The sequence below is a fragment of the Drosophila busckii genome, chromosome X, assembly GCF_011750605.1.
Source record: "Drosophila busckii strain San Diego stock center, stock number 13000-0081.31 chromosome X, ASM1175060v1, whole genome shotgun sequence".
NCBI classification, from domain to species: Eukaryota; Metazoa; Arthropoda; class Insecta; order Diptera; family Drosophilidae; genus Drosophila; species Drosophila busckii.
Window position 1 is genome coordinate 9,378,001 of NC_046608.1, and position 22,767 is coordinate 9,400,767.

The following is a 22,767-nucleotide window of genomic DNA, read 5'->3' on the forward strand; positions in this document are numbered from 1 at the left end:
CTTCAAATTCAATTTGTTTCAATGCTTTTGAGTGTTTGTGTGTGTGTGCGCGCGTGTGCGTGTGTATGTGTGTATGTATGTGTGAATAAATAGCAGACAATAATTAGAGATTTGCGTATTGCAACCGAACAAAATGGCAATATTTGTGTGTATGTGTTTCAGTCCCAGCCCCAGCCCCCGCCCCCAAGCTCTTTGCAGCTTAAACTTTCAGTCTGTGCATTTGACTTTCAGCTTTATTTATTTATTTTTTTTTCTATTTAGCGCCAACCCCTGCCCACTGCCCCACTCCAGCTACAGTTGCAGATCTTTAACATATGTATGTATGTACTATATATATATATATATGATTTGTCACTTTTGCTTAAAACTCTCTTGTTGATTTTAGTGCAGTTCCTTTCTCTCTCGTTAGCACAACAAATTTTTGGAATATAAAAAACAAAACTGCCTTAAAGTGATTTTTGGAAAATAATAACAATTTAAACTAAACTAAAAACAATTTGTACATAACTAGTGCCCAACAAATATTATTATAATAATTATTATATGTATTGGAAGCATATACATACTTTTGTTTTTTTTTTTTTTTGTTTTTTTTTTTCTATTACTAGTGAGGTACTTAGGCATAAGCGTGACTTTTAATTAAAATCTAAGACAAATACAAGAATTGTACATAACAATATTATATACAATATATATACAGTACATACTATACAATGCATATATATATATAATATGCAATACATATGTATTTTATAACGAGATTAGATTGTAATTAGCAAAAGGTTCAGCAAAATTACATCTAAGTTTTCCACATTCAGATGACTTTTGAAGCAGAGAAAGATCATACACATATATATATATAGAGAATATATACGACTACTAAAGGAAAAGGAAAACCACACATAAATCATAGTAGATGCATGTATTGATGGATGGAAGAATGGATGCGAGAGCGAGAGCGAACTTAATGGTTTTTGTAATTTTAAATTGTTTTTCCACACAGTGCTTAAGTTTAGTGAATACTAAATAGTTAATGATAACGATTACATACACACATACAAATCGTATAAACGATTGAGATGACGAAGAAGAAGAAGCGTGAAAATATGTATGTACAATGATTGCATAAATAATTTCAAATATATTCGCCGATTGCCTTCAACTAGAGGAATTTTGATTACAAAATTAATACGAAAACAAATTTATAATAATTAAATTTTAATAATATTTTATTGCATGTTATTATTTCAAAACTTAAACTTACTAAATTAAATGTTGACTGCAACTAACAACAACGAAGATAAACGCGTATAGAGAGAAAGAGAAAATAACAACAACAAGCAGAATATAAACGCAGTTACATACATTCCAGTGGAAAAAAAGAAGTGGAGAGAACATGTTGTTAAACAGCAACAAACAAAAAACCAAAAATAATGAAAACAAAAAAACTTATGTAAATGTTCATATTTCTACACATACATATACCTATATTATATATATGTATATATAATTATATAGGTGGCATTATCAAATACATAAACACACACACATGCATACATACAAGTAAACGAATTGAGCTCCACATACAACAGCAACAACAATTTTAACTGAAATTCAATGAAATTATTATAAAGAACAATACACATAAAATTGAAATAATATTAAATGGCAGTAAGTGAGAAATGCTTATAACTATTTTAAGCAAAATTAAGTAACAAATGCCAGTCTGTCCTAAGAGCAGTCGCAGCAGAGAGTGAAAGTGAGAGCGACAGAGAGAGAGAGAGAGAGCGCGCAGGCGAGAGCGAGAAACACATACACACCCACACATATCCAACAATAAATTTTGTTTTCGATAAATAAAATACAGCTTGAATTCAATGAACGCCCGCCCGTCTCGATCTCTCAGCTCTTTGACTGCGCAGAAGCTCCAGCGGCAGCTTCATTCATTCCCCAGCATAACATAAGTGACGTCATAACGCATACGTCATACGCATATATATAATTCATGCCGAGCAGCAGCAGCAGCAGAAACAGAAATTAATAACTACTGTAGTCAGCAATTTACAGTTAGCGAGCATAAATTTAATTTGTATTTAATTCAAGCATAATAAGTATAATAACAAAGAATAACAAATTAATGAATTATTCAACTTATACAATATAAACTAGTTCAAATTGCGCGCTGGCGAAACAAGCAGAACATATATATATATATTAATAAGATTATATATAATTTTTTTTCAATACTTTTTTTTTTTGCATTTGTTTGTTATTAAAATTTAACTAGTTATAATATTAAACAAATTACTCGTAATGATATGAATAGCGATTATTATACTATTCTTTGTATGTAAATCTTTATGTACGGATTATTATGTGAGAAGAACGTTTAATTTTGTTAATACGAAAATGAAACGCAAGCATGGTTAATAAAGCTTTAATTTGAAGCTATATATACATATATATGTGTGTGCGTGTGTGCATGTATATACGCAAGTGCTATATACATACATGCATGCATGCAGCGCTATATATACATATATATGTATGAGTATACATAGATATGTATATATGTGTATGTGCATAGAAGGCGAAACGTCCTCAGTTTATAAATTCTCAAATGAGCGACGGCACACGAACATAAGCTTAAGGACCCCCAGAAATCCCTTTCTCCCCTATACCGCCTAAAAATGCAAAAACAAAAAAAAAAGAAAGAAATGAAAACAAAAATATAAAAATATATCAAACTAAATTATTTAAAAAACAAAACAATTTATTAATGATAGGCAAACAGAGCGAGACATACATACATGCTGACATTACAAATGCATAGAAAATGAAAGGGAGAGAGAGAGCGAGAGCGAAAGAGAGAGAGAGTGAGTGAGTGAAGTTGTTGGGGGGTCGGTCGGCAAATGAAAATTATCAAGCAAACACAATAAGCAATGCAGGCCCCCTACATAGAAACGTGAATTTCTAGCAGTGTAAGGACTAAATTAAATACACACACACACACTCATACACACACACACACACACACATGATACATTTTCAGGATCAGCAAACATATTCGTATATATGTGTTTACAAGTCTCTGCATAATGAACGCATAAGAATATACATACATACATACGTATAATAATATTAACATTACAATACATAAATATATGCATAATATTAATAATAATAATTATTATTAAACAATAATTGAAAGCTACAAATCCAATAGCAGAATTTAAGTCTAAGCATTATAAACAAAACACAAACAGCAATACACACACATAAACAACTTGTAAATAAAACAGACACATACATATTACACTCACATACACACACCCACACACACACACACACAGACACATACACATGCATACACCTATTTTACAATTAGTTAATTTAACTTGCTAAAGAAATGAATTAAAATATTGCAGCAAGCGTTCGTCGCATTACATATAAAGTAAATGGCAAAAGAAAAGAAAAGAAATATTGAAAAACCATATGCATCAAATTAAAGATAAACATAAAGCGCAGAGTTTACAGCAGCAGCAGCAGCAGCAGCAGCAGCAGCAGTCAGTGGGCGGCACTCAATCCACCTGCCAAGCATACACACATACTCTCACACACACATATACACACATACCTAATGGGTGGATTGTCTGCAGGCGGTAGCGCAGCTGATTGAGCTGAACGATTGAGCATTAATAAATTACCAAGTAATATTATACAAAATATTATTATATAAATTATTTACTTATTGTTGTTTTACTATCTTACAACTAGAAAACAAAGAGAACATACAAAATAATGAACAAAAAACAAAAACAAAAACAAAAACAAAAAAAATACAAAAAACAAAACGACGAAATGAAAAATGAATACCATGAACAAAACAGATAAGCGAACACACACACATTATTATAATGCGAATGAAAAACAAAAAACGAATTGACAATGTTGTATGATTTTGATCAGAAAAAGTAATAAAAACAATTTTCGATTTGTTACGAAATATACATAAATATCAAACGACTTTTCTTTTTGGGTTGGCAACTTAACAAAGTTTGGTTTTAATTTAATTCACATACATTTAAATATTTTATTACAGCTACCAAGGCAGCCATGGGTGTCGACAGTTATAAGCATGGCAGATATGCTGCGGGTCTTGCTTGAAAGGATGCTGAATCAATTACTTTTATTTATATTAAACAACAACAATTGACTTCTAATTTTTGTTGTTGTGCTGCAAATAGGCCATGCCGGACAGAAGGACATGTATTTTCGTGCTGCTGGGCATCGAATGTATCAAACTGCATACCAGCATTTCCAGGATTCCACAGTAAAATTTAGAGCAAGTTCGTTGCCTAAGTCTTTTTGTTTACATATTGTATGGAAAATTTCCAATCAAATGGTCGTATTTTGGCTCCTGCTCCTTCGTTATACTTCCGATCAAAAAAGGACTTACATTTTTGTGCTCCTGGGTAGCGAATCTATCGAACTGCATACCAGGATATCCAGGATATTCCAGGATTTGCACAAAAAAATTTTCTGAAAAATTACAGGGGGTTGGTCGCAAAAAAGTGGCCCGAAAACACAAAATGTCCTTTTACTCAGAAACTACAAGGACTCACAAGAGATGTCCTTTTGGATGGCCCAGGTTAGTGCTCCTTGAGGCTTTTTCAGAATATTAGCATCGAAGGACGAAAGTCTTTCAGGAGGCGGAGTAACGCAGCTTTTTTGTGTACAGAAAAAACGATCTATTATACTCCTGAATCCTTGCCAGGATCAAGACGAAATGAGTGCCAAACGATTCCTTTTTAGAAGAACTATCAGCTGGGTGAAGGACATCCGGATCGTCCTTGTAGTTCCAGAGAGGAAACGCGAGATTTTCGTGTTCATTTGGCACTTTCTCGCGCCTGAGAGCGGAAAATTGTTTTTTATAAAGTTGATGGATATTAAGATGAACCCCATGTTTTTTTGAATGCAGATCGATGGAAGTTCGTCCTGTAGAGTTGTCAGGAACCAAACCAAATTTTCGCCTCAGGGCGCGAGGAAAGTGGCAAGAACACAACAATCGCGTTCCTCTGGAACTACCAAGGCGATCCGGGGATGTACTTCACCCAGACTGATAGTTCTTCTAAAAATGAATCGTCTTTGGCACTAATTTCGTCCTGATCCTGGCAAGGATTCAGGAGAATATGGGCTATATTCTGTTATATGGTTATGTTTGTGTCTCAGTTTCCTGTAAGGACTTCGTCACTTCGGGATGCTTATTCTGAAAGCTCTCAAGGCACACTATTGGACACCAAAGGACATCACTTGTAAATCTATGTAGTTTCTGAGTGACAAGGACATTTTGTGTTTTATCGGGCAATTTTTGGACCAACCCCTGTAAATTTTTTTCAGAAAACTTTTTTGTGCCAATTTTGTGCAATCCTGGATATCCTGGTATGCAGTTCGATAGATTCGCTACCCAGGAAGGAGAACAAAAATGTAAGTCCTTTTTTGATCGGAAAGAATAACGCAGATGAGCAGGAGCAAAAAACAACGACCATTTGAATTGGAAATTTCCATACAATGATAAACAAAAAAGACTTAAGCAACGAACTTGCTCTAAATTTTTCTGTGGAATCCTGGAAATCCTGGTAGTTCGATACATTCGATACTCAGAAGCATGGAAATGCATGTCCTTTTTGGATCGGAAGGCTAACAGAAGAACAAGAACTAAAAATCGACCATAAAGTATGGAAAGCTTGAAAGCCTGTATCCCCTCAAAATAAGAAGAAGAATTCGTGTTCTGTATAATAATTGTTTTATTAATAATACAACAATTAACAGCTAAGCCTTAAAACTAAACTTACAGTGATCATAAATTATAATAATGACTAAATACAAAAGAATACAAATAAATAAAAATAATAAATAACGTTAAAATTATGCCATTATAACAATAATACAATGAATGTATTAATGCATTAAATTAAATAAAACTAACTTATTTTGACTGATGCTGCAGCACGAGCAGTAATTGTTTTTCCTATTCCCACTGCAGCCTGATGCTATAGTCCGATTGTCTTTGTTAACTCTCCAGGATGTAGGATGAAATCCTGAGTTTGCTGCTGGGATAAAGCCAATATGCATTCGGCTGGAAAATAAAACAGATGATGAAATAAATTCTTTTTTAAAAAGGTAAAAATATAAGTAAGTTGACTTCTGTGTTTGATTAGTAAACAAACTTACTTAGTTGATTGTTTTAAACAGCAAGTGGAGCAGCAGAAGCTGAAGGCGCAGCCTGTTGACTGCACTTTAAGAGCTGCAGCTTCATTGGCTGCGAAGGCCTCGCCAAGGAGATCAAAGAGATACTAAGCGCCTGTACCAAATATCCATGACCAGCATGTGCAACTAGTTCATCCATCTGAGCAGCCAGTTGTGTGGCAATGATCAGTACGACAGCACCACAGACTCTGGGATAATGTCCTCTAAGAAGGGCAACTGTCAGCTGTTCAAGGTCGTCAGCAAGCAGCAGCCAAGCAGCAGCCAAGCTGCCTGCCAACTCCAGCTGCTAAATAGGCGCCATCAACGAGGTCAAGACCAACTTCGTCAGCTTCTTGCCCAACGTCAATGTCTGCGGGGATAATATGTAAACATTAAAACGGATTGGATTATAAGTATATTTTATTTTTATAAGTATTGTTATGAAATGTAAAGAAATTGATTTAAATTAGTTCATAGACTAGTCAGTATATAAAATTAGTTTACAGCCACCTTGCTTCGTTTTTCTTATTAGTTTACATAAATAAACAAGCATAAATCGAGAAAGCGCTTACTGTTTTATTTATTTATATATTTAATGTCGACCGCCCAGCAAATGAAAATAATTGCATACAAAGTATTTGAAAAGGCAAACAAAATGTTTATCACGTGGAAGAATCAAGGGTTGAGAAAAAGAAAAACAAATAGCCCAAGAAGATAAAACACACTGCCCAAGAGTCATTGCTGAGCTTTCCAAATTTAATACACACACTTTGTACTCAGAGAGAGGCTCATGCAAGGAACAGTTAATTGTAAAAGCTTTGCGTGAGAATGGCAAAAGCAAAAGTAAGACAAGCACATGAATGAATGCTTAAATACACTGCTTAAGTTATATTTACAATAATTAAACACTTGTAATTTGTTGTTAGTGAGAGCATTTAGAACAATTGTTATAAACTTACTTGGTCAAAGCAGCTCCATGGATTGCTTGTAAGCAAGCACATGAATTTCATTTACACTGATAACGCGCGCACGCATGTTCACTCGCCAACGGTCCAAGCACAACTGACCCGGGTGGTCTAAGTGCGCTCTTCTTATGCCTCCCACGCTTGTAAGCGTCGCTGCTTTGCTGCTCGCGTCTTTTGTTCGTAAGCGCTCGATCGACCAGCGCTGCTGCTACGACCGAACGAGAGCGCGTCGTCGTTTCATTGCTTAGAGAGCGCCGCTCAGCGCTGCTGCTGCGGCTGAACGAGAGCGAGTCACCCTTTCATTGCTTAGAGAGCGCTGCTGCTGCGGCTGCAGTCGCTAACTGTGCATCGTACGATGAGTGAGAGCGTGAGTGGGTTTTGCATCGCTCATCGCTAGTGCGACTAACTGTGCCTGAGACTTGAGCTAAACATCAGCTGATACTTGAGCCAACGTGCAAGTTTGCATTGAGTGCAATTCTAAAATGTTCTTATGCGCAGAGTTAAATGAAATTACTTAACAATGCAGCTTACTTTTGATTAAAGAGTAGCACTCGGCTATGGCAATGGAGCTAATTGGGTTCGCTGTTAATTTGTTGGATTTTTCATTGAGAGATCTCTGACTCTGACTCTGCAATTTTTGTCAACAGCACAAAGCACAAATACAACAAGCAAATCGAACAAAATTTATATTTTTATATACATATTTTTAAAGGCAGCAAAATGGGTCTAATGGCCAGCCATCAGCTGAGCGTGGCAGAGCGTCAGCGGCATCAGCTGGCCACTGGGATGTCCAGCGAGCAGCTGCAGCAGCTGCATATGCGTTTCCAGGCGCTGGATCGCCGGCAGCAGGGCTACCTGACGCCCACAGAGCTGCTGCGCATACCGCAGCTGCTGGAGAATCCCATGTACCGCCAGATTGTCGATGGCTTCTTTGGAAACCGAGAGCGTCTGGACTTTGAGCAGTTTGTGGGCGTCTGTGCGAGATTTATGGTGGCGCAGTTTGAGTACGACGATAAGCGGCAGGAGAAGCTGCGGCTGCTCAGCCACATGTTCGATACGAAGCGTGGGGGAGACTTGGAGCGCGAGGATTTTAGACGCGCCATGCGATGTGTGGGCGTGGTCAGCGAGCAGGAGCTGCAGCTGCTGGAGCAGCAGGCATTCGGACGTAGCGAGTACTTGACCTATGCGGAGTTCGAGGCGCGCTTGGGGGGCGTGGATGTGGAGCAGCGACTGGTGGTGCGCAAGTGGCTGGAGCAGGATAAGCGAGATGCTGGGCTGCTGCTTAAGGATGCTGAGCCACAGCATTGTGGGCGTGGCTCGTGAATTGATTCGTTTGCCGTTTTTATTTTTTAATATGCCTTGCTGCTGATTTATTTATGCAATAATTAAACTTTTCAATGCAAATTTCAATACATATTTTACTATTTTCCATAATAGTTAAACGTTCGTTTGTTAAGTTCTATAGATTTAATTGTTTAATACATTTGTTTTGTTTGTTTAATATATATTTTGCTTGCGGTGTAAAAACTTGTTTATAGCGAAATTCGTGCTAAAAAAAAAATAATAATTATAATATTATATAATAATTAATTAATTGTATTATGCAATAATATAAACATTAATAATGAACATGACTTTTATGGCAGGCTACACAACTGTAGTCTCTCTCTCTCGCTTGCACTACGCTCAACTGATTTCTATATATGATATATGTATATGTGTATGATATAGATGCATAATAATAATAATAATTGTAATATTAGTTGTTAGCATTTGTAACAATTTGTTGCATGACAATTTTTAAATATTGTTTGTTTATCGAGTTTTACACATACGCAGCACTATAACTATATATATATATCGGCTATAGTAAACAATTTGAAAAAGGTACGCTACAATTTGTTTTGATTTTTTTTACAACATTTGTATCCATTTAATCAGCGAGGTGTTATCGTAGTTTTTATAATTTTTTAAAAATTACAATTAGTTTGCATTTTTTGTTTTTTGTAAAAAATTTGGTTTCATTTGTTAAGTATACGTATGGTAGTTTCGTTTATAAATAAATACAAAATACAAATACAGAAAAAAAAGCTGTATAAGCCAGTTACGAAAAAGTGTTGCATAGTGTAAGTTTATATGTATGCATGTGTGTGTGTGTGTGTTTGTATATATATAAAATACTCTGCTCGTCGCTTCTATTGACGCCGCACTGTGCGCTCGCGTTCGCGCTCGCGTCCGCTCTCCTCGCGCTGCAGGCTGCCGTGGCGTGGCGGCGAGGTCTGCCCATTGGCGTTGCCATTGAGGACGCGCGCCTTGCGCGAACGCTTGAACTTGGCCATGTCCTCGCCGAAGACGTCGCCGGTGCGCAGAGCCGAGATGAGGTCATCGAACTCGCCCTTGTTGTCGCCTTTGGTGTTGGCATCGCCATTGGCGCCACCGTTGCTGTTGCCGCCGCCACCGCCGCCGCCGCTGCTGGACTTGAGTCCCAAATTGCGTGCCACGCTGCTCATGAGCCCGGTTTTGTTCTTGCGCTCAATGGTGCGCTTCTTAAGCTCCGCCTCCTGCTTGGCGCGCTTCTCCTCCTCCTCCTGACGTCGACGGAAGCTCTCGTTGTCGTTGCGCGCCTCGGCGAACTGCGCCAGAAACGTATCGAATATGCCAAAGAACTCGTCCGGCTGCAGCACGGAGCCATCTTCGCCAAACAGACGCACTGCGCGATCGAAGCGCGTCTTCATGTCCTGGAACTTGTCCTCCAGCTCGGCAAAGCGCACCGAGGCCTGCGCATGAAACTCGCGCATCACGGGCAAAAAGCGATCGCCCTGCTGTGCCGGCCCCGAGCTGCGATGAAACTCAATCTCACGCGCCACATCGCCCAGTCCGGTGCGCAGCATTTGAATGTCCTTGTCCATCTCGCCCAGCGACACTTTGGACGCCTCGCGCACATGCGGTATATCGTCCTCCAGCTTGAGCAGATCCTTGAACTTCTTCTCGATCACCTGCACCAGATAATGCAGCAGTGTCGTGCCCTTGGCCGCACTCGACTTGGTGTCCGCCAAGCGATTCAGCGAGGCGAGTCTAAAGCCCGAAGCGTTGCCACGTGCGCCGCGATTCATATAGTTGCCTATAAATAGCAAATAATTAATTATTATCAATTAAATAAATGATTTATATTAGAATTATACCCAAGGCCAGCACCAGCTCCAGCAGCTTGCGCAGGCGACGCGAACGCGCAACTTCACGCGATGCCTCCATGACGCTAGTGATGCGTGGTATTAAATCATTTACCGTTAGCATGAAGCGCTTCTTGTAGTGCAGACTCTTCAAGCGCTGCTCATAGTGTGGAATTCTGTAGACAAAAATAATGGAATTGTTTAAATATTATAAGAGATAAAGCTAAGTGAGCTGAAACTGCTGAGCGATAGCGAGACTAGCGCATTAACAACTTTAACTTAAGCTTAAGTTTATATATGCCTAAATATTTAATTTTAATTATTTAACATTTCTAAATATTCTATACAAAAAATAAAAGTAATATTTCTATTTAGCCATAATAATAAAAGTAGTGCAAGAGCTCGCGGACTTAATGCTTAATAAAAAAAAAATAAAGGCTGACGCTCACGCTCTGTCGCTCATCTCTCTCTCTCTCTCTCTCTCTTTCTCTGGAACTGTCTGCTCTTTTCGCTGCCTCGTCCTATGCTGAGAGCAACGAGCTGCAACTGCTGCCAATGCGAATTCGAATTCGAATAGAGAGCGCGTTCAGTTCTAACTCTCTGAAGAGTCGCTCAGAGCGATTATTCGCTTTTGATTTGTGTGTGTTGCTCTGTTTACAAATTATTAATATTGTATAATAATTTATATATAATACAGCAAATAGTTCAAGGCTAGGAGATTGATTCTAGCTTAGCGTATGAATTAATTTGAACTCAACTTTAGCTCTGCTATTTGGTCAGTTAGCTACTCTATCATGCTATTAATTAATTATATATTATTTATATTCTGCTCAAGTGTCACGTTGTCGACTACGCACTTTGATATTTCATAGAGAAAGCGATCCGCACGCGCCAGCGACTCGATGTCCTCGCTATGCTCGTCCAGCAATGCGCGCTCCTCCGCTGAGGGCGTAAACTTGAGCAGCTGCTCAACCATGTCCAGCGCCAGCTGCTCATTGCAGTCCATAGACAATATAGCTCTGTTTTAAATAAAGTAAATTAATACAGCTTAAGTTTTGTTATAAAATGATTGGCTATATACTTGGATATATCCATGTCGCTCATCTTGAGCTTGCTCAGCAGTATGGTGCAGTTCTGAGCGCGGCGTCCATCGATGACCGAGAGCACCTTTTGCTTGTTTTTGCCAGTGACGCGCAAATCCTCGTAGGAGCCATCAGTGGTCTGCAGGAGGACAAGCGATTGATTAAATTTATATAAATTGTGAGTGGTGCGCGGGACTGACTAACCGAGACGCCGTTCTTTTGATAGGCGGAGAATAGTTTGTCTATGGACTCCAGTTCCATGTTGTTGTAGAGCTTGCTCTCGTCCAGCTCCGACCAGACGGTGCCCTGCAGCTTGGCGTCGGGCAGCTTCGACCAGTTGAAGCTCTTGAGCGGATTCGCTGGCTGTGGCACATTCTTCTTTGGCAACTCCGCCTTGGCGGGCGCGGCAGCTGCAAGCAAGCGAAACAATTAGAATTAAGACAGATGGGGAATGATTGGGAGGTTTGGGTTACCTAGAGCTGGCGCCATGCTGGGCGGTGGCGGTGGGGCGCCGGGACAGGGCGGCGGCGGCGGTGGCAACATGGTGGGCGCCATGGGCGGCGGCGGTGGCGGCACGGCATTGAGCATGGGCGGTGGGTGGCGGCGGCGGCGAGACGGCGCCATTGCAGCCGGTCAGGCCGGCAACCTTTTGGTCATCGGGTATGCTGCCCTCGGTGACGAGACGCTCCAGACGCGCACGCTCCTGCTGCTCGCTGTGCAGACGATGCTGCAGATCCTCGGCCTTCATCTCGGCGTGCTGAGCACGCTGCACCGCCTGCGAGTGCTGGGTGGACTCCTTCTCCAAGCGCTCACGCATGCGCGCCAGTCCCGTCTCCAGATCCTCCTTCTCCTGCATGCGCAGATCCAGCTCCTGCTCCTTCTTGGCCAGACGCGACTGTATGTCAAAGTTTTCGCGCTCCAGCTCGTCGGCACGCTTGCGCGCCAGCGTCAGCTGCTCCTCCTTGACCAGCAGACGCACCAGCTTGTTGACATCGATTTGCAGCGGCGCCACATCCGGATCATGCACTGGCGACTCGCTGGCCAGCTTCAGCTGCTTATCCGGATCATCCGAATCGGAGATGAGATCGCTGCTGGGACGCTGCTCCACCTGCAGCACAATCTGCTGCACTACGCGATCGATCAGCAGCCAGTGCTCGGTGCAGTGACCCGTGTCTGCAAAAAAAAATAAACAAGAGATTAGCATTGGATTCGCTTGGGATTACGCTGGCTGGCAAACTTACAGGGCAGGAGCAGCATGTGCTGGAGCAGCGAGAGCATGTGCGGATAGGCGGGCGAGTGGCTGAGCTTGCGGCGCAGCAGCTCGAACATGGAGCCGGCGCTCTTGGTGTCCACATGCTCCTCGTTGAAGCGACGTGCAAACTCCTTCTCATCCTCGGCGCGCACCATTTCAAAGAAATCCAAATGTCTGTCCAGCGTTTCGTTCTCATGCGTGCGCAGCTTATCGATGACGGGCTGGATGCCGAGCATCAAGAACTCGTAGCGCAGATGCAGACGGAACTCGAGATTCTCCTGCCCCGGGCCGTAGTTGAGCACCGCATTGACAAAGGACATGAGTGCGGTCTTCAGATTCACATTGTCCCGATACGCGTAGGTGGAGCGATCCAGGTCGTTGACAATGCTCTGGAAGCGCGTGCGCTCCGTGGCAAACTCCTGGAAGTTCAGCATGGCCTGCAGCACTTTGCGATGTCCGCCGGGCACCAGACACACCGCGCCCAGAATCTCCAGCGCCGCAATCTTGGTGCGTATGTTGTCCGCCGCCAGCGAGCGCGCGATCGTATCAATGGCCGTCGGATGGGCCAGCACATGGGCGCGGCCCATCGAGTTGTTCATCAGCGCCTTGATGCAGCCAATCAGACTGGTGTGCAGCGAACTGTTCGCCACACGTATGTCCAGCTGCAGCAGCAGATTCAGCAGCGCCGGCAGCCCCTCCAGCTCCACGAAGCGCAGCACAAAGCTGTGCGTCGATGTGCGCAGCGCCGTCTTCAGTGCATCCACAAAGGCCGCATGATTGTCCAGCCGCGTGCTCAGCTCATGGCTGGGCGAATCCTCCGGCGAGAGCGAGACATGCACCACCAGCTCCTTCAGTCGCTCGATGTAGTGCTCCGCCGTCGGCGGCTGTGTTATGGCCGCCGCATCCGGTCCGTCGTTCGCATCCGGCGGCAGCTTGCGCGAGCAGTAGATTTGCCATTTCTTCTGCGCCGGCAGACTGAGCATTGCCTCCTTATTCGGCGCCGTCAGATCCAGCTCCTCCACCAGCTCGGCAAACTTCGTGTCCAGCTCATCCACCGCCGGCATCGGCTGCGTCGGCGTCAGCGTCTGCAGCGTAAACGCGCCCTCAACCACACAAATCTCCGGTGGCTCGTCATCCTGCAAAACAAAGCAAAAGCAAATATTAATTAAATCAATGAGCTTGCAAAGTTTAATTAATTAATATTTTTTTATTTTAATAACAATACTCTAAACATTAATATATTTTTTTCAATTTATAATTACAATAATTTGCCAAACAAAAATATTTAAAAATTAATAAGGCATTCATTTTTAATATTTACTGAAAAATATTTCTGTTCAGTAGAATGAAATTAATTCAATTAAATATATATTAAAGTAAAATGTCAAATAAAAAATATTTTTAAATTAATTATAATGCAAAAAGTTAAGAACTTTGTTATAATATGCAATAAATTTTGACGTTGCTCTAACATTCGATTCTTCAATTGATTGTATTCTATTTCCAAATATTTAATAATAATATTTAATATTTAAGCGTTTCTTTTATTATTATTATTGTACTCAATTTCAACGCTGTTAACCTCTAAATGCGCTTCGCAGCTTTTAATGCATTTTAACTAATTATTTTTATTTTTTCTAATTGTAATTGCAGCTTCCTAAGCTGACACTGTTTATAAATCTTTTATTGCATTAATGCCACTGAAGCGTCACTTGACTTTACTTAGCTTTGCTCCATTCTGTTCTAAGTGCCCCAGCCCCGCCCCCTGCCCAACGCGCACTGCACTTTGCGTTAACAGTGCATGTCTAATTACAGCTATTGCCCAACCTTGTCAGTTGCATTGAAATTGTAAACAAAAAGTTGACTGTACGCTCTTGTATTCTACAGAGAGAGCGAGAGAGAGCGAGAGACAGGAGACCTTAAGCGATATCCAATTGCAGCTACTGTGCGTCTAGCTAAAGTTACACTTCAAACTACTAGCGAGATCTTTCAGTATATGTACTATATATATTTAAAAAAAAAATAAACCAATTTGTTCTTTTATAATTTGTATAAATTAAAATTTAAATATGCAAAGCATGTCTAATTTTTAAATTATTTATTGGCTTCAAAAAATGTTGAGTACTTTTCGGATATGTTTAAAAAAAAAATGAAGAAACTTAAAATATAAGTGCAGACAGAATAAAAAAGAAATATTAATGTAAATGAAACTATTTCAATATTTTGAATTTTTTAATAAAATATTTCATTCGAAATTAAACATTTTTGGCATATGCAAACAACTTTAAATTAAGTTGATTTCAGTTATTAAACTACATAAACTTATAGTTGGAGAGTTTAAAAAAATATGTATAAAGCGATTTTAATTATTTAAAAATTTAAATAAGGTGAATTTGTGCTCCATCTCTCTCTAAAAAAGGTTTTCAATTAAAATATTTGGCAATTTGTGCAGCAGATTTCATTTAATTCAATTACAATTAAGAAAATTGCTGCGACTTTTAATGCTCATTACTTTAGCAATTTCAATTGAATTTGCATGACTGCAAATAATTTTTCCGTAAACTGCCCCATTAGCTCTAGCAGTCGACAGAGTGAGTAAAAATAATTTTATATCAGGCCCTAAGCGATTCGCTCATGGCAACTGTCATTGAGCTGTTGCATTTGCAATTAACTGAATTGCGTTCTATGCTATTGTAATGGAGTCTAGGCTTTATCTAGTACCGTTCTATGAGTTATCTAACTGCAACTTGTGGCAATTATGCAATTTCGTGCACCGTTTGAATTTGAGCTCAGCGCTCAGCTCTCAGTTCAGTTGAGTGGCGACTCCAATTTCAATTTCAAGTGGGCGGCAAATGGGTCAAATCGCTTTGGCACGTGACTTAAGCAGCAAAGCGCAAATAGTGGGCAAAGAAAGGTGTGTGGGGGGGGTGGGTATTGTATTTACCTTAAAGCAGCCACACCAGCCGCGTCTGCCTCTGAACACGGGCATCTTCTTCTTTTGTTGTTGTCTGTAGTGTTTTTGCAGCGGAGTCTCGTTGCAGTTGCTGCTGCTGCTGTTGCAGTTGCTGTTGTTGTGTAGTTGCTGCTGCGAGTTCTTAAAGTCGCCTTCAACGCTCTCCTTGTAGCCAAAGGGATAGCCAAAGGTGTAGCCTAAGATGTTGTGCGTGTAGAAAGAGTTGGCGCCGTTGCCGAGTCCTTTGCCCTCATCCACATGTTCAGCTGAGCTCTGAGCAGCGCTGTTGCTGTTGTTGCTGCTGCTGCTGCTGCAGTTGCCGCTGCTGCTGCTGCTGTTGTTGTTGCCGCTGTACTGATGCCAATAGCGATAGATGCTGCTGAAGCAGCTGAACTCGCTCAAGACGCTTTTCCAATGATCAAAGTCGAAGCGCTCCTGAAAATTTCCAGAGGAAGTGTCGCTGCTGTTGCCGTTGGGGCTGTGATTGCTGCTGCTGTGAGTCAAATTGGCAGTGCTGCTGTGGCTTAGATCACTGCAGCTATTCAAGCTAGTTATAGACACTAAGCTGCTGTTAATATGTCGATTGTTGTTGTTGTTGTTGCTGTGGTTGCTGTTGTAAGCATTGAGCACAATGTTGCTGCTGCTGTTGCAGATGTTGCTGCTTGGCTGTTGTTGATTGTCACTGGTTATTGTTATTTTAGTGACACCCGCTGAGCTGCTGGTTGTTGCTGTTGCAGCAGTTGCTGGTGTTGCATTGATTGTTATGCAGCTGCTGTTGTTGCCAGTTGTTGTTGCTGCTGCTGCTGCTTTTGGCTTCTCAAGAGTGCTCTCCGGCGAAGTTTGCAATATTTCCGTAGTTGTACTTTGCGTATCTGGCTCATTTAGACAAACAATGGGGCATGTTTGTAATTTCTGCAAGCAAAAAGAACAGAAAATAATTTAGTAATGCAATAAAATATTTTATTTTCCACCTAAAAATATACTTAAAGTCTACATTTATACAATAACATTTATTTGTATTAATTATTATTTGTATTTATTTCCACTTTTATTTGACATTATTATTTTGATTACTCAATTATTATTATTATTCAGTGCTTAATTTTTAAGCATTTAATTTATTATTATTTGTGTTTTTTTATTTCATTTTTATTAACTTTTAGTTGTATTTATATTTAGTCAAATAAAAGTTTGACACATTATTATTTTTATTAAACAACAACATGAATATTTCACTATTCATTTTTAAGCATTTATTATTATTTGTGGTTTTTTATTTCATTTTATTTGTTTTTTTTTTTTTAACTTTTAGTTGTTTTATATGACATTATTATATTTATTATTAAAAATTAATTTATTAATGATTATTTAACTATTAATTTTGTAGCATTTCATTTATAATAATTTTTAGTTGTTCATTTCAATTTACTACTTATTGCTATTTTTTATTTATTTTCATTTACATTTTATTATTATTCGCACTTTTTATATATTTTTCGATTTGTTATGAATGTCGCTCATTGGTTTCTTCTAGTTTCTGACCATTACTTAAGCCGAACTGACAGCTCTAGGTGTCTGGCTAGACAAATGGCTGTCAATTGACACGTCAAGGCAAAAGACACGCGGAATGAAAACAAACAACAAATAAAATTAATGCTGACAAATGCAATTGCATTGCCCAAGCTGCAGACACTTGCCACCAAGTGCGTTGCGTCTGGACATATGTGCCACATGCCACATGCCACACTTGCCCCTGCAGTACGTGAAATCAAGCGTAAAGATTTATGGTATTTATCGCAGAATTCATTTGGCAGTTGCTAATTCAGTTTGTCATACATGGAGCGCGTGATCCACATTCAAGAGCAGAAAGTCATTTTAATTAAATTATACAATTTATTAATTAAAAAATAAATAAAAATAGCAAAAATATTATATCTTAAATATCAAATAAAAAAAATAAAAGCAACTCTAACTTTGCAGCTAGTTAAGCTATTTAATTAATAACTAATTGTAATAAAACTGCAATTTAAAGAATTCACTTATTTATTATGTATGAAAATTAGTTAAAAATTATAATAATAATCGAATTTTTAAGCTCATATAATGCCAAATTATGTGAGTTAACAAATTTGAAGAACGAATAGAACTGCAAGCTCATTAGCTGAGCTTTTAAATTAGAAATAAGCTTATTACTAATTACTTTTTGCCAAGGCTAAAGTTAAGAGTTCTATTTAGCGATCTTTTATTTATAATGAGAGCGCATATTATGCAGTCAGTCTTGGGTTGGGTTGGGTGCTTGCTTTGCTTTTAACAATTATTATTTTTGACTATTAGGTTTATTGTTGAAGTCGGCGTGGGCATTTGGAATTATTTACAATTGCAGCCACAACTGTTGTCATAACCGCGTCTGTCTGTCTCTCTGTCAGACACAGACACATGTGGAAACGAAAGTTTAATCCTACGTCGAAAAGTTGCGTGTGTGGGCACAAATCGGAATGCGAATCGAGTAGGAAATACTAGAATTATGCATAGCCCCCCCCACCCCACCCAACTAGACAACAAAGTAAAAGGAGTTTAGCCAATCGTGTTAATCATGGGCGTGTATTTGGTTGCCCACTTTCGTGTCTAATGTTAATAATAATAATACATATGGCTTGGCATTTCTTTAACGCTCAATTAGCCAAAACAAATTGTTATGCAAAATTTGCAATTGTTACACATTTGGCCATTTAAAGTGTAATCAACAAGACAGACAGACAGACAGTCTTAAATTATATGCTGATTAATTTATAATAGTTACGATAGCAACTTTAATTTAGCTCGTTCACTTTCATTATACATTGTTCGATTTGTTGAATAAGCCAACAGCAGCCCCACTGCTCATGTCATCATCAACAACAACAACAACAACAACAACAACATGAGTCCAGCTGGCTTCGGTTTGCTGCCTCAATTAGTTGAGTAACTATTTTGTTTCTAGTTTTTATTGCCGTCGCTTGTATTAACTAATGTCCGTCCGCTCGTCCGTCCGCCCGTTTGACTGCCAGCTGTTGTCTACTTTCTAGTCTCGGCTTCACTTGCTTTAGTTAGTAGCGCAGCACTAAACTTAGTGGCACCCACTAACCCAGCTTAAGAGCGGAAAGTTCAACAAAGGCCAATAGCCCTTGCTAATGCTGCACAGTGTGGCCAAATTGCAATTAAACTACTAACATCAATATAATAAAATTAAAATTGTACTAAAATAATAATAATACTATTCTAAAAATACTAATAAATAAATGACTAAAATGAAAATCAAATTAATATAAAATAAGTAATTAATTATGTTCAAATAACTTTAATTATTGATAACAATTATTTTGTTTTAATTTAGCTGCTGAAGAGTTAATCAATCAATCAGTTAAAAGTTAAACTATTTTAATTCTTCTTTAGACTTTAATTTGCATATAAGCATATAATTTGTAATACTATAATTTTTATATTTATATTCAAAATGCAATATCTCAATATTTTTCGCTCAAGCTAAATCTCTTTACACATTTTAAATTTATATATCTGAAATATTTTCTTTACTATTTGTTTTCCATGCCTTTGGCCCCACTGTTAACTTCAAATGACACTCGGCGCTTCAATTTCATGCACGTTTCTCGCCCCAGTTACCAACTCAACGCCAACTGTCGTCCAAGTCGTCGTCGTCGACGTCTGAGACAGACAGACAGACAGACACTAAATCAGGTCAATGCTTCAGCTTAGAACTTGCAGCAGCTCGAGGCTGGCGGCTGGCTGCGGCATTAGTGGGCGCTGATCTTAATGATTTCAATATTTTTATATTTATTTATGTATGTTTGCATTTTTAGTTGCTGTGTGTGTGTGTGCTGTGAACCTTAAGCTAATTAAAAGCTGCGCTTTATGTTTATTTGGTAGCAAAGGCAAAGGCAAAGGCGTAGGCCTAGTTTGCACAACAGTTGATTGTATTTGAATGGAGTTGGCTGGAAGCTCATTAGCTGGGTCAATATGACGCCCAAACGAGTCAATTATAATTTATAAACTTCAGAGAAAAGTTCCCATGTTTAAATCAATGAAAAAACTTCACGAAAATAAATAAAATAATATAAATAAAATAAAATAGGTAAAACAATTTTCAATTAATAATTCTTGCAGCTACACTAAGAATTAAATTTAATTGCAAGATTGCATTCTTCTATTTTCTATTCCTAGTTTATACACAAAACATAAAACAAACTAAAAAAAAAAAGTTAGTGCTAAATATTTGCTTTAAATTTATTAAATTGTTAACTTGCGCAGTTAATTAATTTAAAAAATGAAAAATATATAAAAATGAATATAAAAACCCACAGTTTAATCTCTTAGAATTTAAACCCAAAAGCTGGAAATGCATTTAAGAATATTTTGGGTCATACATTTAGATTTGTTTAGTAAACAATTATTTTGAAAGCAAAAATATAATTTTATATATATTGATATTGAACACAATTTTGAACTTATTTATTTTGATTGCAATCGACATAAACATATAACTAGGCATATAGAATTATTTTTACTAATTTCTAAGAATTAAGCTTTGCGCATAATTTGGACTTTTTGCAAATTAGTAAATTGCGCACTTGTACTCGGGATCCATGGGCGCAGCCTGGGAGCAGTTGAACACCCAGGAGAACTCCTGAAAATTGGACAGCGGTCCGACGACGCGGAACATGCTGGGCGCATGTTCATCGACGGCGACGAGCCAAGTTCTGAACAGCGACTGAACGTCGGCGCACCAGAGCTGCGCGTAGGAAACAAAGAACAGCTGATTGGGATTGAGATGCTCCAGCCCTGGCAGCGTTTCAAGCTGCTGCTGCGCCGCCGGCTGTTGCTGCAGCCAACTCTGATAGGCCTGATAGGCGAGCTTGATGCCGCCATTGTCGGCAATGTTCTCGGACTGCTCGACAAGATTGGGCAGCTGCAGACCATCGTAGCGGAACTGATGATACTGCGCCTGGAAGCACTTGCGCCGCTCATCGTACTCATAGCGCGAACGCTCATCCCACCAGGGCGACAAGTTGCCAGCTGCATCATAATTGCGTCCATCATCATCGAAGCCATGTATGAGCTCATGGCCCAGCAGGTAACCCAAAGTGGCGTAGCGCAGCGCCTTGGGATACTCCGGCGCCCAAAAGTAATGCGGCTGCAGCAGCGCCACGGGTATGTTGATGCAGTTGTCCAGCATGCTGTAGGCTGGCGTAAAGCTCAGCACTTCGGTGTGCTGCGCCGCCATGGAGCTGCCGCTGCTGCTGGAGCTGCTGTTGGTCAATTGCGCCACATTGCGTGCCGCTGCCACCTGCAGCAGCTGCTGCAAGTTGCGCACATAGTTGGAGGCATTCAACGCCAGCTGGCCATAGAGCTGCTCAAAGTTCTGCGCATCGTAGGCGAGTATGTGAAGCTGCATGCGCTCCAGCTTTTCAATGGCCAGCTGACGCGTCTGTGGCGCCATCCAGTCCAGCTTATCGCCCGCCAGCTGCTGGCGAAATGTGGCGCGCATCTGTTGCCACACCGCATGCACCTCGGACTCGGCGGCGTCGCTGCGATAGCGCGCATAGATCAAATGCTCGCTGAGCTCGCCGAAGTGTTTGCGCGTCTGCTTGACGCACCAATGCAGCTGCTCCTGGCCCTGGCCCTGGCCATGGCGTTTGTTGGCGAGCAGCAGAAACGGCTCCAGCAGCTGCCACAGCACATAGTTGGCAATGCGCTGCGCTGGCGTCTGCGCCAGTGTGGCAAGCACATGTTGCAAATACGCCGGCTGGTAGACATAAAGCTTGGCGGGCACATGCTGCGCACCCAGCACCAGACCAAGAAACTCTGTCATGTTCAGCTCTGATGAGCCGCAAAGCTGCTGCAGCTCCACCAGCGTCAGCTCGCTCACCTCCTCGGCCAGCGTCTGCGCTTTGGTTGCTGCGCCGCTGCCCTCGGACAGCTGCTTGCGCAGCTGCAGCATCTCCAGCGTCAGCGCCGACGCCTGCTGCGCGCTCAGCTCCAAATACGTTTCCAGCATGTTCTGCAGCCCCGACATCTCCAGCTGCGCCAGCATAGAGTTGCCCTTTATATCCGCAGCGCTTAGGCTGGGCGACAGTCGCGGCGGTCCCACATAGACGCGCCTCAGCGAACTGTTGCGCATATCGTTCAGTATGTCCACCGATATCAGCGGCTGTATATTATACTTGCCCGCTATGGCGCCCAGCTGACGCCACCAGCTGTAGTTCGCATCGTTCCAGCGCTCGCTGAGCACGGGCAGCTCACCGAACTCGCTGTACAGCTGACGCAGCGACTGCTTGTAGTCCGCATCGCTTGGCTCCAGGCGCAGACAGGATTTGTGAAAATCTTGCAGCTGCTGCTCCAGCTTGTTGGCCGGCGCTGCTGACTGCAGCAGGCGCAGCAGTCGCCGCTCAAAGCCGCTGGACAACTGCTCGAACGTATCGGTGGCCACATTGGCCAGCAGCTGTGCTGGGTTCTGTCGCTTCCAGTTGCCGCAGGCGTAATTGTAAAAATTATCGCAGGGCTGCACACTTGTATCCAATCTGCTTTTAATCTCCGCCGCCTTGGCGCTGCGTATAATCTGCTTGGCCAGCTCCGTGCTCATATCATCGCCAGGAACTACAGCAGCCACTAGCGGCAGCAGCAGCAGCAGCAGCAGCGACAACATCTTGCAACGCCTCACTCAATTCGTTTGTGGCATTCACATTCATTCTAAGGCTCACTGCGTGTTATCAGCGATTTACATCTGCTCACATGTTCAGAGGTCAGACGCGATAAGCGGCGACGCAGCTGCTAACGATTGCTCTGGCGTGCTCAAACTATCGCAGCAGACGTTGTATCGATCTATCGCTTGCTCGCTCAATAGCAGCAGCGCCAAAGGCTATGAAAGCAAGCAGTGCGCTTAGAAGCGAAGCAAGCAGTTCACTATGCGGCTGAGCTAAGAATCGAGCACTGCTCACCCCCACCCAACTCAATTACATGCTCAAAATTATATTTAATTAAATAAATTATAAACTTTTGTTATTCTAAATCTATTTAAACTCTTACATTTTATATGATTTGA

General features: G+C 40.8%; 3 protein-coding genes and 1 long non-coding RNA gene across 4 annotated transcripts in view; 1 reads left to right on the top strand and 3 right to left on the bottom strand.

Moving 5' to 3' along the window:
* Window positions 1-7,898: 7,898 nt before the first annotated feature.
* Window positions 7,899-8,778, top strand: LOC108606019 (calcineurin B homologous protein 2). The gene has a single exon (XM_017995845.2). It carries the CDS (start codon window positions 7,935-7,937, stop codon window positions 8,535-8,537), a length of 603 nt encoding a protein of 200 aa, XP_017851334.1. The 5' UTR covers window positions 7,899-7,934; the 3' UTR covers window positions 8,538-8,778.
* A 466-nt stretch (window positions 8,779-9,244) lies between these two features.
* LOC108606569 (disheveled-associated activator of morphogenesis 1) lies at window positions 9,245-16,317 on the bottom strand. The gene is given in 9 exon segments (XM_017996788.2): window positions 9,245-10,335; window positions 10,397-10,560; window positions 11,242-11,403; window positions 11,466-11,605; window positions 11,671-11,876; window positions 11,940-12,063; window positions 12,065-12,639; window positions 12,708-13,854; window positions 15,663-16,317. Coding segments are annotated over 9 exon segments (3,489 nt in total). The 5' UTR covers window positions 15,708-16,317; the 3' UTR covers window positions 9,245-9,409.
* Window positions 16,318-16,502: 185 nt separating this feature from the next.
* LOC108606571 overlaps window positions 16,503-22,767 on the bottom strand; it is a 39,572-nt gene continuing 33,307 nt past the window's right edge. The window contains exon 4 of the long non-coding RNA XR_001915459.1: window positions 16,503-16,583. This is a non-coding gene — a long non-coding RNA (uncharacterized LOC108606571). The remainder of the gene's footprint in view (window positions 16,584-22,767) is intronic.
* Window positions 20,186-22,390, bottom strand: LOC108606570 (neprilysin-4). The gene has a single exon (XM_017996790.1). The coding sequence runs from the start codon at window positions 22,369-22,371 to the stop codon at window positions 20,281-20,283; it is 2,091 nt and encodes a 696-aa protein (XP_017852279.1). The 5' UTR covers window positions 22,372-22,390; the 3' UTR covers window positions 20,186-20,280.